General features: G+C 38.0%; 2 protein-coding genes across 2 annotated transcripts; one reads left to right on the top strand and one right to left on the bottom strand.

Annotated features, from left to right (window-relative positions):
• The first annotated feature begins 3,762 nt into the window (after window positions 1-3,762).
• On the top strand, window positions 3,763-4,387 carry LOC121803726. The gene is made up of 2 exons (XM_042203351.1): window positions 3,763-3,904; window positions 4,119-4,387. The coding sequence occupies exons 1-2, from the start codon at window positions 3,763-3,765 to the stop codon at window positions 4,385-4,387; spliced, it is 411 nt and encodes a 136-aa protein (XP_042059285.1).
• Window positions 4,388-11,407: 7,020 nt separating this feature from the next.
• LOC121802298 (signal peptide peptidase-like 3) lies at window positions 11,408-17,503 on the bottom strand. The gene is made up of 14 exons (XM_042201936.1): window positions 17,169-17,503; window positions 16,505-16,663; window positions 15,594-15,705; window positions 15,349-15,465; window positions 14,651-14,808; window positions 14,224-14,400; window positions 13,991-14,025; window positions 13,733-13,889; window positions 13,238-13,291; window positions 13,074-13,166; window positions 12,554-12,696; window positions 12,329-12,399; window positions 11,918-12,001; window positions 11,408-11,818 (listed from the first exon to the last, which is right to left on the bottom strand). The coding sequence occupies exons 1-14, from the start codon at window positions 17,319-17,321 to the stop codon at window positions 11,706-11,708; spliced, it is 1,626 nt and encodes a 541-aa protein (XP_042057870.1). The 5' UTR covers window positions 17,322-17,503; the 3' UTR covers window positions 11,408-11,705.
• Between the last annotated feature and the right edge of the window lie 53 nt (window positions 17,504-17,556).

Genomic DNA, 17,556 nt, shown 5'->3' with positions numbered 1-17,556 from the left:
CGTACAAGCGCAAGTGTGAGCAACTCCGCAAGCACTGAGATCAAGTCAAGAAGCAAGTGAACTTGTATGCGGCGGAGTTCGAGAAGTTCACGCGGTCACAGGGGAGCGGCGAGAGATTGAGCGACGTGCGCGCTAAAGCGCTGTTGTCGTACCGGTCGATGTACGGCGACTTCAAGCACGAGGCCATCTCGGCGCTCTTGAGGGACAAGCAGAAGTTCCAAGGTGGAATTCTGCACACTGGTGCGCCGAAGAGGACGAAGACCACTGAAGCTGGTGATTACACGAGCAGCGGCAATCACCCGGTTGACCTCAACCGGACGTACGTGGATGAAGGGAGTTCCGGCACACCGGTGTCCGTCCGGCGTCCTCCCGGCGTCAAGGCTGTGAAGGCCAAGGGGAAGGCGACCGCGACCTCATCGTCGACCGCTGCAACCCAAGCTCCGGTCCCGGTAGAGCTCCCGACCCAGACGGCCACCGCGTTTGAGTCGTTAGCAACAGCGTCGATGGCAAGGACGATGTTGCAGACGCACAGGGCCCTCAAGAAGTGTACCAACCCCGACGAAGCCGAATATCTCCGGGCGTTACTCGATGAGCTGCGTCGGAAGTTGGGAATTGGTCCGACTTAGTTTTTTTTTTTTTATTAGTTCAATGATGTAACTTTTTTTTATTAAAACTTCGCCGTTTGTTATTTAGACCGTTTGTTATTTACTCGTTACTTGTTATTTGAAAACAGTTAAATTAATTAAACAAAACATTAAAATGATGATGTGGCGCACCTTAGAGCGCGCCTTAGGGCGCCCCACTATTGGTGGGGAGGTAGGAGGATAAAACTGCTGACGTGGCGCCCCATTGCTAATGCTCTTATATAACTAAAAGCACTTGGTCAAGTTATGTAGGTTCATGACGATCATGGAGCACTATATAACTAGTATCATCAGCGTGTACTTTTATACCAAGGGCGGATCTATATGGGGAGAATAAGGGTATCTCCAATAGTTTAGCCCGTGGCCCTCAGTCAAGCCATAAAACTTGGCCTGGCCACCAAAAAACTTGTCCACACAATAGTGGACATGCTCAAGCCACCAATTAATAATTTTTTTCATTTGTTCGAGGTATTTTAATTTAAGTAGAATAAAAATTATCGAACTATAATAAATATAAAAAATGCATAATTTAATTAAAAAAATTAAAATCAAATCTTCGTTGTATTATAGAAAGGGGTAAAATTATACAACGAAAATTATCGACATCACACAAACAACACCGCGAGCGCATATCACGCTCTGCCCCCTCCCCTACTATTCCATACCTCTTCAACCAAATCAGCCTGCAGTGTCATATGTAATGTTTCCCTCCGCATATCAGTGAACCGTTAGATCAAGTATGCATTAGTACGCGGTACACCCATCTGCAGTGGGGCGGTGGCAATACTGTGACATGTACTAGCATCCTCTTCCGATGCCCAGCGCTCTTCAGCAAATCCTTCGTCATCTATTATCATATTATTGTGTAATATGATACATGCATACATAATGGAGGTGACATCATTTTCGTGCCAAACTCGTACCGGGAACCGTAGAATGGCCCATCGCGATTGGAGGACACCAAAAGCTCGTTCAACATCCTTCCTAGCACTCTCTTATTTTGCCGCGAAATAGGATTGCTTCGGCCCAACCGGTTGCCGGATCGTCTTGACAAACACGGGCCAATGAGGATATATCCCATTGGACAAATAGTATGTCATGTTGTACTGAGTGTCGTTGGCCACGAATCTGACCGTCGGACCCTCACCCCGGCACTCGTCAGTGAAGAGATGAGATGACTGTAGAACGTTGATGTCGTGCCATATTCGCAAACGATAGTCAGCAACGGCTTCCAGGATCATCGTGGGGGTGTCTCCCTTTGAATCCTGATGTGAACTGCCCCTTCCAAGCCACCGGGCAGTTTCTCCACTCCCAGTGCATGCAATCGATGTTGTCCATCATCCCTGGAAAATGGTGCACCGGCCCGTGCATATCTATCAATCTCTGGCATTCATCGGCATTTGGCTTCCGTAGATACTCCGAACCGAAGATAGCCTGTATGCCATTACAAAACTGTAGCAGCACCTGTAGGGAAGTTGATTCACCCATCTGTAGGTATTCGTCGAACATGTCAGCGGGACCGGCATATGCAAGCTGCCTAATTGCAGTGGTGCACTTCTGATATGTCGACAATCCGACTCTGCTGCTAGCATCACGTTGCAGTGTGAAACACCTGAACCGCTGCGCCAATGACGTCACTATATGGATGAAGAGCCGTTGCGACATTCTGAATCTGCGACGGAAAATCTCTGGCGGATAACATGGGTTATCGGCAAAGTAGTCTTCCATCAGCCGCTGGTCGGCCCCAACATGGTCACGGCGGATTGTCCGCCGATGATGGATCGGCCGAGGGACCTCCTCCGCCGCCTCCTCGTCAGCTTCACGTTGCACCTCTTCAACCAGTTCATTGAACTCTCTATCGATCAACTGTTGAAACTCATCGTCGGAACTTATTTTTTGAAAGTAGAATTGAGATAAATTGAAAAGAGTGGAGATTGGGAATGAGGTAAAAAAATGGAGAAAAATGGGTATATTTATAGAAATAAGAAAATAAAAAAAAATCGAAAATGGGTGGAGCCGCGGCTCTCGCCCAAGCGCCACGGCCGAGCCGCCGTCGTGGCTCTCTCTTGGGCACCCTCCCCCCTTCCCCCCGCGGCCCTGTGTGGCTCTCGTAATAGGGAGCCGCGGCCGAGCCACACGCGAACCACGAGCCGCGGCTCCCCTATTAAAGACACTCTAAGGGGCAAATCACAAATGCCTCTCCTAATTTATTTTAGTTAAATTATTTTATTCTTCAATTTTTTAAATTTCTCAATTTTCTTCATGCCCCTAGTCAAACTCCTAAAATTTCTTTATAGTAGTATATCTATTTTTACCCTTTTGGATTGAATTCCTGGATTCACTCCTATTAAATTTATTCACATTCCACAATAAGAACAGACTTATGGTCTCCAACAAGATATAATCAAAGAATTTGGCATACAAAAACTAAAATTAATTTCATTAAGTAATTTTTAGAAATTTAAATTATAAATTTTTGGTATTTAGTTTTTAATAAAATTTCGATTTTCAATTAATAATTTTCTAATATTTTGTTATTTATTTGATTTTACAAATATTTTAGTTCGTAGGTGGTGTTGATGAAATATTGACTCGTTGACGTGACAGTTAATTATCTGAATTATAGTTTAAATACATTTGAAATTCAAATCCTCATAGATATATAAATAGTGAAATAGTAGGTTGCTTACTTCGGTTACTTCGGTTTGTATATGAATTACTCCCTCCGTCCGCCATTAAGAGTCCACTTGTATATATATTAGTTTTAAGAAATGTTAAGAAAAGAGGGTGGAAAAAAGTTGGTGGAAAAAAGTTCCACTTGTATATATATTAGTTTTAAATAAAATGTGAGTGTAATGAGTTAGTGAAAGATGAGATCATATTGCCGTTTATGGTAAAAGTGAACCGAAACTCCTATTCGCAGACGGACTAAAATAGAAAAATGAGACTCCTATTCGCGGACAGAGGGAGAGTGTATAGAATGACGCGTGAGATAAACAAAATGGAGACATATTTATTCGGAGGGAGAGTGGACACTGACATGTGTTGATAAAGCGTGGAGTAGAGTCGAAATATCCAAAGTAGCAGTCTGTGTGAGTGTGATCAATCCATGGGCCTCATGAGCAAGCGGCGGACCTTTATTTGCCTCTTCGTCTCCGTGTACACGCTCCTCCTCTTCCTCTCATGGAATTTCCTCCAATCCGTCCTCTCCTGGTACGAGTCCTCCTCCTCCTCCTCCTCATCGGCATGGGCGGACACACATGGGAGGGTCTAGGGGCTTAAGCCCTTGGTAAATAGGATTTTTTAATATTTTTTCTTTGTAAATTCTATTAATTTATACTAATTTTATACAAATTCTTATACAAAAGCCCCTATATATGAGCTAAATAATACATAAATATAGTTTAAATAATTTTTTTTATAAAATAGCCCCTATAAGTGACGATTTCTGCGTCCGCCCCTGCTCGTCGGCCTGGGCGCCGCTCTACGCCTCGGCCCTGCTCGGGGCTGCTTTCGGTGTCCTATCGATGGTGGCGGCGCTCGCGGTGGCAGTGCCGGCTACGCTGGTGATGTGGATAACCGTGCTGGTGCTGCTAGCCTTCTGCGGCAAATCGAGGAAGACGCTGGAGGCGGAGGGCAAGAAATTGACGGCGGAGATCATCGGCTTTGTGGTTAAGGTGCTGATCAAGGAAGGGAATCTCGTCGCCACTGTTTATGCTGTGCTTGGATATTTTGCACACTAGTGTTAACACCTATGCCATGCACGGGACATAAGATTTTTAAATCATGAAGATAAGTAAGAGCACCTACAACCGTGCTCTTGCCAACGAGCACGGTTGTGGGCCCGGCGCCACTTTTTCTGCCTGCTCTTAGGCAAGAGCACAACACCCACAGCTATGCTTTTCCGCAAGGACGAGCACAAGGGTCCCACCATTCCATTATTTAATTTAAATAAAAACATTTCCACAAAATTAAAATATGAATGAGAGATGATTTGATGTGAAAAATGGATGATGAATGTGTGTATTTATAGATAATTTTGGGGGAAAAAATTTTAAAAAATAAAAAAATTACAGAAAACGGGCAAAAAAAGGGCATTTTTTTGGGATTGGGAAAATATTTTTTTTTGGTATTATTTTCTATTTTTTTTAAAAAAAAATTCCAACGGAAATGCCGTTGGCCAATCACACGCTGCCACGGACGTGCTCGATGCATCGAGCAGCGGCGGACGACGTCTTCCGTGCCGCTGGACGGACGGACGGACGCCGTCCGTCCACCGTTGCATATGCTCTAAGTAGATTAAAATAAAGATGATAATAAGAATATAATGACATATATGGTTAAGAATATGTGTTAATTATAAGTATTCACAATATTATAAACACCTAAAACATTACAAATAATAGGAGTAACAAAAAGAGAAATGTACTCCTTTCAAACCCACTCTAAATGAAATATTTTCACATTCGACAAACAATTTTGTACAATTTTAATTTATAATATGAGTGGAGTAAAATAAAATAAAACAAATGACAAAAGAGAGATATGTGAATAAGAATAAAAGAGAATGAGTTAGTTAAAATAAGATATATAAATAAATAAAGGAAAAAGTGCGACTAAAGATCAAGGAGGAAAAATCCAAATTGAATTATATGACCGTATATTTTTTAAATAGTGAGTACATTTCGAGTCTTTAGAGAACATCAACTAATGTAGGACTTCCAGGAAGAGATGTCATATTCTTTGGGGATGGAGGGAGTAACATCTAATGTTCAAAAATTAATTATTGAAAATTTTAATATGCATATTGTATATTTTTAATAAACATTACTAACATTTAAATGGAATTATACACCCTCCATCCATGAAATATTGTTCAAGTTTGACTTGACACGGATTTTAAGAAAAATGAAGAAAAGTGAGTTGAAAAAGTCATTGGAATGAGGGTCTCACATTTATAGAATAATACTAACATTAAACAGAGATTATAAATCAATATTTATTTTAAAAAATAGATTAAAGTACTTGAAATTAATATAGAAAAAATCAACTACACTTTAATCATAGAAAATAATAGAATCAAAAGTATCATCAACGTCATCACTATATAATAAAATTTTGCGCCTCTTTAAAATACAACATACAGTTGCCCATGACTAAAAACATGTCTTTTTAGAAATAGGCCGACATGAGCAAGCAAATACTGAAATACAGTAAAATTTTCACAATTAATATATTCGCTTTAGCCAAATTTAAATTTAATAGATACTCCCTTCATTCCTTGCTAATAAAAGCGTTTCTTTTCGGCACGGAGTTTAGAATTAAGTAACAGAGAATAAAGTAAGAGAGATGATTACTTTTTGCCAAAAAATAGAAATGACTCAATTAACTTGGAACTTCCCAAAATAGTAAAATGACTCTATTAACACGGAACAGATGGAGTAATATTTATACACACATATTTCAATATTTTGAGAAGCCTAAAATTAAAAATGAGTAAATATCTTGAATAACAATATACATGAGTATTATGTTATAGAATAAATCAAATTCAACTCAATTCTAACTATGTATACTATCTTTAGTAATTTAAATTTAAATATAATTATAAATTATATGACTTGAATAATAAACATAAATAAAATTTATATTTATTTTAAATAATTTCAATATACTAAACAGTAATAAAAAATATTTAATAAAATAATATATCAATTTAATTACTTAATTTATACTCCATCCGTCCCACAATAACTGTCACTCTTATTGTGGGTACGGGTTTTAAGAAATATAAAAAAAATTAATTGGAAAAGTTAATGAAATGTGAGACCCACTTTTTATGTTTGTTTTATAATAAAATGTGAATGAAGTGAGTTAATGGAATGTGAGACCTAATTATCATTTATGGTAAAAATAAAGTGTGACAATTATTATGGGACGGACCGAAATGGAAAAGAGTGACAATTATTGTTGGACGGAGAGAGTATTAATGAAACTGTAGAAAAATAGAATTCAAAACAACAGAAAGATTCAAAAAACAAAAATGTACTTCCTCGGTCCCATTAAATATGCAACATTTGCTTTTCAGCACGAGATTTTAGGTAGTGTTGTTTTGTAAGTTAATGAAGAGAGAGTAAAGAGAATATTGTTTCCATTTTTAGAAATATTTCATTTTTAATGGGACGAGCCAAAAAGGAAAATATTTCATTTCTAATGGGATAGAGGGATTACTTATCTTGTCCTACTCTAAATTAATAATTTTCTCGTTCCTAATAAATGAAACATTTCAAATTCTAAAAATTCTAAAAATATGTTTAATATACCAAAGAGTAATAAAAAATATTCAATAATTTAATATACAAATTTAATTTGATTTTAAAAATATTTACAAAGTACAATAAATTAAAGTCTAAATTAGAACCTAGCTAATAATAATAGAGTTTAACAAAAATTCTAGTAGTATTTAATTTAAAAAACATTATTTATCTACACTACACTATTAGAATCCAAATTATATGCCACATTAAAGGCCCAAAATTAGAACCCAATTAGAATACAATAACTAATATTCCATGAAACCCTAAATCATATTTCTCTCTCTCCCCCTCAACGGTATCCTTCCGCCGCCGCCTGCCTCCTTTATGCGCCACCGCCGTGCGCCGCCGTGATTCGCCGCCATGTGCTGCTGCCTCTCTCTCTCTCTCTCTCTCTCTCCGCCATGCGCCGCCGCCCGCCCCGCTTGCCTCGAAGGCACACTTCGTCGGCACGCCTTGCCTCGCCGTCCACCGCCGTGATTCGCCGCCCGCTTGCTTCCTCCAAACCCGCCGCACTGCATAGCTCGCCCAACCACCGTTCCCCGCCTTCCTCAGCCTCGCAGCCTTCGTCACCCGTCGCGCCTAGCCGCTGCCTAGCCGCCCTCACACGCCGCCTCACCGTCCTTCCTCATTGTTCCACCGCTAAGTCTCGTTGGCTCTCCTTCCGCCGCCGGCGAATTGTAGTGTGTTGTAGTTTAATTTTTTAGATTGATTTGGTTTAGTTCTTCATCAAGATTTAATTTTTTTTATTGTTTCATTGTAAAATTCTCCATGGAACTTGTAAGGTTATTTACAGAGATTTTGTTTGGGAAGCTATTGTCTGTCATTGTATTGGACAATCATTTGGTCCAATATTGAATTTTATCTTAAAAGATGCAGAATAAAGAGAGAAAATATTGGTCCAATCATTTGGTCCAATATTGTCTGTCATTGTGTGGGAAGCTTCTCATTTTCCCTAGGTAAAAATGTCTTTTCCATCCAACTACTATTTTTAAGTAGTATAGATATAGATAGGAGAAATGCTTACAATCAAAATTGACTATTTTTTTCATTTTTATTTTTGTAACAATTAGAGCATCCGCAGTGGTGAGTGGACACTCGTCCGACCGTCCGTCCCAGCGACGCGGCACCGCCTGCTCGCCGCTGCGCTCTTGCCGCTGTTTCGGTGCTGCTCGATGCATCGAGCACGTCTGTGCCAGCGAGCAGCTGACGTGGCGCGTTCTGATTAGCCAACGGCATTTTCGTTGGAGATTTTTTTTTTTTTTAAATCGAAAATAATACCAAAAATTAAAATAAAAATTCAGATTCCCAAAAATATGGCCGTTTTTTACCGTTTTTCTAGAATTTTTTAGATTTTTTTATTTTTTTATTCCCAAAATCATCTATAAATACACACATTTATCATCCATTTTTCACGTCAAAGGATCTCCCATTCATCTCTCATTCAGATTTTTTCATACAACTTATCTACATCTTTCTCTCTCACTCAAACCCTCTCAAATGGATTTCACCAATCTCATTGCGGAAGCGGAGCGCGAAGAACAAGAATACTTTGAACAATATCGTGTCGCCTATGAAGCCTATGTCACAGCGAATACCCCCGCCCCTCCTCCTCGACCAACTAGATCAACTCGCCGCTACATCCATCGTGACCGGGAGGGAGCCAACGAAAGGCTCGTTGCCGACTATTTTTCCGACCAGCCGCGGTTTCTGAAAGATTACTTTCGGCGCCATTTTAGAATGTCAAAACGCTTGTTTATGCGTATTGTCAACACATTATCCGCCCGTGTTGAATACTTTCAAACAAGTACAGACGCAACCGGTCGGCAAAGTCTCTCGGCGTTGCAGAAGTGTACGTGTGCCATCCGACAACTTGCTACTGGGCAAACGGCTGACCTCTTCGACGAGTATTTGCATGTCGGTGAGTCAACTGGAATCCTTTGCCTTGAAATTTTTTGCGACGACGTTCGTTCAGCTTTGGTGAGGAATTCCTTCGGGCACCCACCACCGATGATTGCCAACTGTTGCTTCGTCTTCACGAAACAGTCCATGGTTTTCCCGGTATGCTTGGCAGCATTGACTGCATGCATTGGAGGTGGAAGAATTGTCCGACTTCTTAGAGGGGGCAACACTTAAGCAGCCACAAAGGCGGCGGCCCAACACTTATCCTTGAAGCGGTCGCCGACTACCGCCTATGGATTTGGTATGCATATTTTGGTATTGCCGGATCCAACAACGACTTGAACGTGCTATATTCTTCACCACTCTTCAATGATGTTTTGAATGGTATAGCATCGACGATCGACTTCACCGTCAACGGAAATGCATACCACATGGGTTACTATCCCGCCGATGGTATCTACCCAAGGTGGTCGACTTTCGTGAAGACGCTCAGCAACCCGCAAGACCCGAGACGGGTTCTTTTTGCGCAGCGTCAAGAGTCCGCTTGGAAAGACGTCGAAAGAGCTTTTGGGGTCCTTCAAGCCCGATTCAACATTATGAAGGCCCCGTCTCGACTGTGGTACGTGAAAATATCGCCGACATCATGTACACGTGTATTATCTTGCACAACATGATTATAGCTGACGAAGGACCGATGGCGGCTAGCTTTTACGACGAGGATGAAGCCGAAAGTTCAACCGCGAGGTCTCCCCCACGCCGAGGTGTGCATACGACGGTGGGCGAGAGGATCGAAACAAGGAATACAATGCGCGATACCCGAGCCCACATTGAGCTACAAGAAGACCTAATCAAACACATTTGGACGAAATTCGTCCACGAGTAGTGGGTTTTTTTAATTTTATGAATTTAATTATGTAATTTTTAATTTTTAGGATTTTAATTATGTACTTTTTAATTTTTAGGATTTTAATTATGTAATTTTTAATTTTTTTGTAATTTGTAATAGTATTTTGGATATTTTTAATGCATTTTAATTTTGTGGAAATGTTTTATTTAAATTGAATAATAGAATGGTGGGACCCTTGAACTTGTCCTTGCAGAAGAGCACGGATGTGGATGTTGTACTCTTGCCTAAGAGCAGGGAGTAAAAGTGGATCCGGGCCCATATCCGTACTCGTTGGCAAGAGCACGGATGGTGATGCTCTTTTGTATTCTACTCCATGTCTCCGTATACACTCTAATTAACCATGGCCTCTCTCGAGTATGGAGTACTTTTTTTATCTCAATATATCCATGTATAATTTGTGATCTCTTTTTTGTCAAATAATTCAAACTCCCCCACTACCAATTCAACAAAACATAATTCAAATTTAACCAAGTTTTATATGAATACTAGTAGTAGTAATTAGTGAGATTCACTTACTAGTAAAAGTAAAATGAAATGTTTTTTTAGGACCTTCCAAATAAAAATATATGGGATGGAGTAGCATAATAATTCTTGCGTGACATATTTAAATAAGTTGTGATTAAGAAAGTTTTTGTTGGTTGAATAATTGAGTGACTTTTTGAATGAGGTCTAATTTAACTGCGTTCCCAAAAGTCATAACCGCAACACTAATTCCAATATTTACTAACTGGGAGTGGGAAAGAAGCTTTCAGTGTCGCAATGAATTTTGTCATTTAAATATTGGGCTTTGCATTATTGATCCATCTCAGAGTAAGACAGAGTAAGACATCTCACGTCAAATTCCCCAAGTAAATTAAGAAATAAATAACCTAAATCGATCTACTGAATTTTTATAGTATAATTATTTCCAATTGCATACTATTCAATCACTCAAAAATTGACTACTTCAATCTACAAATGTCTCATAGTATATAACCCAAGTCAACAACATTCACAACATATAAAAACTCAGTGGATTGTTATATTACTAATTCAATACTTAATTACTAACTATAATTAAATAATAGCCATTAGATATTTAAATCAATAGCCTAAATCATCAATAAAAAAACATAAATAAGGATATTAAGGTCAATTTATAACAAATAGTTATAACTAACTTTTAAAAAAATATCACATAACTTTAAAACGCATATAACTTTCTCGATTTAAATTATGTTTTCGCACAACAAATATCAAATTAAAGATAATTTCATAAGAATTATAACGAGATCTCACTTGCATGGGTTCTAATGTCAAATTTTGAAAAAAAAATCGAAAATTATCAATTTTTTCGTATAGCAACAAATATCAACATAATATATAAAATATGTCAATATAATACATGTAGAATGTCAATATAAGCAATGTGTTAACATTCTCAAAGCATTAGTTGACATTCTCAAAGCAATTGGTTGATATTTTCGAAACACTATATTGATAATTTTCATCCAAAACACTAATTTGATAGTTTTTTTTTATCTTTTTTTATTTAATTAATAAAAACGAAAATTACACGTAGCAAATTTTAGACCACAAGATTTCTAAAATTCTATGGTCTTAAATTAGTTGTAGTTAGCAATTAAATGATGAGTTAGCAATTGATCACTCTCCTAAAAACCCTTCTATTAAAATATGAAATAATAGGATTATAATCTGTTCGTGAAAATCATGCAAAATATACTTGGTATGTAAAGAACACTTCAATATATCAACATGAGATATATTTCAGGTACGTATAAAATTCAAACAATTCCTGTGAGACTTACCGATATATGTACACCTTTGTAAGTGTATATACAGCAAATCCAGGAAGAATGCTTGAGGAACATCAGGCGCACTTGAAGAACAGCCTTAAAAAGGGAGCGGATGTTAGGGTTTTAAGAGATGTCTGGTTCATTAAGCTAATTCTCCAGGTTCAATTTGTTCATTTGATTCTCTCGCATCATCTGTGTCGTAGTTCCACAGATGTTTTGTCTCACCTCTTATCCAACCCAACAAGACGCAAGTTCCTGGGATTTGAGGAGAGAGCCATATGATTCGTGGAACAAAACAGAAAGGGATGCACAAAAGGGTATAAAGCAAAGTCAAGAAAGGAAAGGAATTCGTACCCAGTGTACATGGAACTAGGTAGAGAAGAGCTGGCTGGCCATGCCCGTCCATCAAGTACAATGCTAAGTATGTAAACAACAGGCCTGCAACAATTGAGATATTCTTTAGTAATTAATTACTCACTCTCATTTTCTTCTAAAATAAAACCAAGCTAGCAGCAGGCATAGTAAAGAACTGCTGATAAGATGCTGTTGAATTAGGAACTACAAAGTAGGTTGTGATTGTGGGTGCAACCATCAAAACTGAACTTTTATTTTTTGCTGTATTATAGTATCATACAGGTCTACAGTATTTTACCAAAGAAGCAGAGATTTACAGGGTCCATTTTCGTTAAATTCTAGTTCAAGTAGTACTAATATTACATAATCATGAGCATATATATTGGGGGAGGGGGGTGTTTATGTGCTCACCAACACCATAGCCAATTGACAACCAAAGGAAGTACCCATTTAAGATCCCCTTCGTATTAGCTTTGTCAAATCTGCAGTGAACACCCAGAGAAATTAGACAAATATTTTATCTATAGCAAGTTTCATTCCTTGCTTCGTATCCATACAGTTAACATATAGTAAAATTATTACTCGTGATATTACACCTGTCAATCATAAAATTATAGGGATATCAGTACAATATACCTAAAAGCAAAGGAAACTAGCAGACCAGGGAATAGAATGTCCCCAAAGCCTATCATGTTATAACCATAATATGGATCAGCAATTCGAGGAACTCTCAGAAGCATGGGGATTGATTCTCCACCGGCTTTATCACCTTCAGCAACCTGAATGATATTAAAATATATATATATAAGGTCATGACTACTGAGTTAGCAAGAGTTCAAGAGTAATGCTGATAACATTGACCGAATCTAATTATTGATATGATCATACAGGTCAATTAGTGATGAGTAAGCACCAGGAATAAATTGAGGTAAGCCAGATGGTGTAAATTACTTAAATATCCAAAGCTGAGGAAGCAACTTAAGTAAAGATATCATATGCAGCTCAGAATTGTGCGCATTGATGGGCAAAAGATCTTACAAGTTAACCTTTAAAATTAGTGAAAGTGCTAGAAACAAACGGCGATAAAAATGACCTTATTCATAGCTCTCAGACTTACAAAATGAAAAGGAAGAAAGAAGGGTATGTATGAACTTACTGCGATCATAACACTGTCCTGGAATATAAGTGGAGATAGGAAAACCCAAAAAATATCGTACACAAATGCACAACACAAAAGTACTGTCGCAACCTGAAAGTTGGCATGAGATAAAAATTAGAAGATGACAAATTCATGCTTCCGAACAAAGTTTATCCACATACCTTTATGTTTGGCAATTGAGCCAATTGCAAGACAGTTATCATCATACATATACCCTGACATCCACGAAAATCATCATTACAATTAAACTTACAGACAAAGAAGAAAAGACAGTTTCAATATGCCATGAACACAGAAATTATGTAACAAGCACCAATTTCGACATACTAATAGAATTTAAGGGCATATAGTTGTCAGCCTATAACCTGCGGATTTATACACACATGATGTTAAGAGAAAAATATGTTCCCTCTTGCGCACAGCTAGATAATTATATGGCAAATATGTGTGAACTGCCATAAATTTGTATAGCTCTATCATTTCGAATTTAAGCCAAGAACTTTAATAAATGAGATTTATTGGAGGATTATAAATCTAAATCAACAATACATGGTAGATCCAGGGTATATTTAAGAGGAAAACTGGAAATGGAACTTGATGATGGCATTATAAATCACATAAGGACAAAGGAGGCCAAGTTATTGTGAGCTGCTTACAAGGATGTCTTGTCCAATCCAAGAGTAGGGCTCCTTCCGTGTAGCAGCCCAGGCGACAGCAAACACCACACAAAAGATCAAAACAGCTAAAGAGAAGATGGAAACTTCCCCTAGAAGTGGCAGATTCATTTTCTTCTGCTCACTACCCCTAAATTTGCTGCTCAAAAGAAGAACAAATACAAAAAGATTACTACTATTAAACAATTTTTGTCCAATAAATATCAGCATTGCCGTTTCAGAAACACAACTAAATCATACCTCAAGACCAATGAAACCATACAATTGTGCATTCCCTGATAATGAAAAAATTATCAATGAGCTTAAAAGGTCCTGATATCATAGGTTCCACATTCAAATGAACACAAGAGAGAAGGAAATAATTGAGTCTGTTTCCTTGTGCACATGCAAACAAACAAACAACATTGAAATTATTTATGAAACTAAATGGCATGAATGATGATGGAGGACGTGTATTAAAAATATTTGTTTACCTCAATACCTCCAATGCAGAAGAGTATGATCAGGAACCAGATGAACCATGATGACATAAAGAAATAAAGCAAAAGCAGAAAAGTTGACGCTGTTATAACAAAAACTATAGCACTTTTAGCATTAATGTGGAAAATTTCCTTCTCTTCGTCATCCTTGTCTGCTGCAGAACCAGATCCCTAACATGGATATAAATACAATTAGTAATGCATGCATCACATGTATCTAATAAAAAAGAAATGAACTACCAATTTCTAAAGTGAAGCAGTCACACGTGAAAAAAGAAAAATACAAGACACTCTATTGGATATGAAAACCGGGAAGCATATCACGTCATCATCTAATTATAAAATCTAACCTGAGAAACTCTTTTACACTAGGAATTTGTATGAACAAGAACATAAAGGCACATTATGAAATTCAAGGAACCTGTGGTGACAATTCATTATAGTGCTCATCAGTTTGCTTTGGTCCAGTGATTTCCGACCAAAGTGAAGCAGAAACTACCGTCCCAACAGCCATCAGCCACAAGAATATCACTGAGTAGTCTAAAATTGGCCGGTCCGGGGAGTATAACAAAAGTTCCACTGTTTCATCAGAAATAGATGGGTGCAGTTTGAGATTATAGAAGGACGATAATATTTTTAAAGAAAATAACCATAGGCAGTAGGCTTCTTTTTACCACCATCTGTTGATGGTAAAGTGTTTCAACAGCCAATTCCAATCATTTATGGTCTACTTGGTCAACCTGCAATATTACTGTATTTGTGGTTCGATCAAGTTTGGTTGAAGAATATCCAATTAGTTTACTTTTGTTATGAGAAAGGTAGAATGATCGGACTCCATCATTTCTCCTGAGTCCTGACAACTCTAAATTTCCAGTTACCACTTAATGTTTAAAGTACAAGTAGCGAATTTGAGAATAAAATGAGGACATAAATAAAACACTGATACCACATTCTGAAAAATGACCAGAAAATATTAAAAGAGTAACATTTAACAGTTTAGAGAAAATAGATAAAGGTACTCAGAAAGGCTGGTCGAAGACGTATTACAGAGCCAAGTAAGATCCCTCCGAAAATACCTACTCAAAAATATTCTCATCAAATCATATAAGGTTGTATCACCTTTTCTCCCATTAGCAATGGATTTCTTTAGTTCATCTCCTCCTGACTTAGAGATTGTAATAACAGGAATGCTGATATTTAAAGTAGTATCATTCCCACAAGCCATCTGCACAAGGCCTATGAAGTTCAAGCAAAGTAACATTCATTAAAAATCAATTGGGATAAACTCAGCCAATATACGAGGCATTAAGCAATGGAAAGCTATATCAAAATTACATAATATATGCATCAGAGGTAGAGCTAACCTTCCTCATCATTTATCACTATCAATGCTGCTGCTTGCCCGGCTTGAGCGACTTTAGCCTTAGTTGTAAAGATGCAATCACCACGTACCGTCAGTGCAATAGAGCCTGATACCTGCAAGATAATAGAAGAGACTCTTAGCATAATGATTCAAAACCTAACTATGATGATATGTTGGAGTGATTCGTAATGGAGAAAAAAGAGTGTTCCTTTTCACATTCAACATTGCTTCACCAAGTATGAAATAAAACTCATAATCCAATAGTGCAACCAACCTGCACCACCACTTCTAAGTCCAGCACTATTGATTATAAGTTCACCAAATTTATATAAAAAGCTGCATACTAGTTTTATGACAGCCATCTTCCTTTACAAGCAGCCCAACAATGTAAGTTCCCAACCAACTAGCCTCTAGTAGTAATCTCATATTCCCCAATTATGGCAGAAGAGGCTTGAAAGATGACATTGAGCATTCCAATGTAGATTTTAGACTAGTTCTTGATGTCTGAGATCTATCTCAGAATAGGCCAATGTAGACAGGAGGCAGGCCCTTAATTTCTAAGAACTAGGTAATTAGTAATTATGCAAGCCTGCATTTCGCAGTAGCTTCAGGTAGTTGTCAATTTCTGGTCCTTTTTGTGTATATTTTAGCTGATACAATAGTACTTACATGCTGTGGCTAGTACCATACACTGCATTGATTTGAACAATCAGGCCACATAGAAACTCATAAACAGGCTTAAACTGCCAAAAAATGATCCAACTATAGATATTTTCAGAGGAACAAGAGACCAGTAATCATCTGATGATTTTCCTATTTGATTTACAAATACTATAGCCCTTAGTGTGCATCAAAACTCCTAACAGCAATAGTATGATGTATGGACAAAAAATAAAAGGATTAGAAGAATACATTAGAAGATGAGAGTGAACAGCCATTTAAAGGATCTGCAAAAACAGCTGAGAAACGGTGGCCTTCTTCAGCATGAGCAGGCAATGCAGACCCAAAATCGGCAGTTAGTCCACCTATTGCCTCCTTCTCCACACCATCTACCCACCTTTTGACCTTAACCTAAAAACCAAAGAAATAATTTAGTGCATTATGCATGAATAGTTTTCTTTACACTATCATGATTAGAAAGTTGGGACAAAAACATAGCTACAAAAGAGAAGTGTAAATTTGAGTTAGCTGAGCTGAATCATTTTAATTCATTTTACTCTCCATCAGAAGAATAGTATAAGTATACAAGTCAACTAGTAACATCATATTGCTCCACCATCGAACTTATCATCACCACTCACAAGTAAACTGAAATTCTTCTCTGGCAACACTGAATAACTATAAATTTACAGTAGAGCGTCCAATTTTTAACTTGTTCCTATCGAGTGATCACTAACAATTACAGGTCGACACTTGAATTGGACCGATGCGAGACTCGATCAGGCGCGTGTCATAATAAAATACTAGTCCTACTAGCGATTGAATTAACAACAAAATCGGGCACATCAAGACCCCAAAAAATATTATAACCTCGGAAACAGCCTCAAAAATTACCACAGAGGTCAGATTACTATACCAATCGGAAGTCGTTACCGCAGGCGGCGGGTTCATCGTCGGGGGCAGCGCGCGAAACGTCGTCTCCGAAGGCAATTGATGACAGGAACAACAAAAGAATCCCCAATTGTAATGCAATAGCTAAACTCAAAGACCGTTGAAATGTTGCAGCCATAACTAAATTTTAGGAATTCTACTAATCAATCAGTCGAAGCTACAATGCGTATCATGAGCTTGCCGATTTGTGCATGTTTCGAGGCGGAGGGAATTACAAGTAAAGGATCAAAGCAATCAGTCCATATTCAAAATGTAGAGATGAAAATGGGGAAAATATTTTGGGGAAATAGGAAGAATGGGAATTATCAAGCTGGCCCCTATAATTCGGTTTATGTGCAATTAGCTACCATAGA

This window comes from Salvia splendens, chromosome 5 (genome assembly GCF_004379255.2).
Source record: "Salvia splendens isolate huo1 chromosome 5, SspV2, whole genome shotgun sequence".
Lineage (NCBI taxonomy): Eukaryota > Viridiplantae > Streptophyta > Magnoliopsida > Lamiales > Lamiaceae > Salvia > Salvia splendens.
Note: the sequence above shows the minus strand (reverse complement) of the source record. Positions and strands in the feature narration are given on the sequence as shown.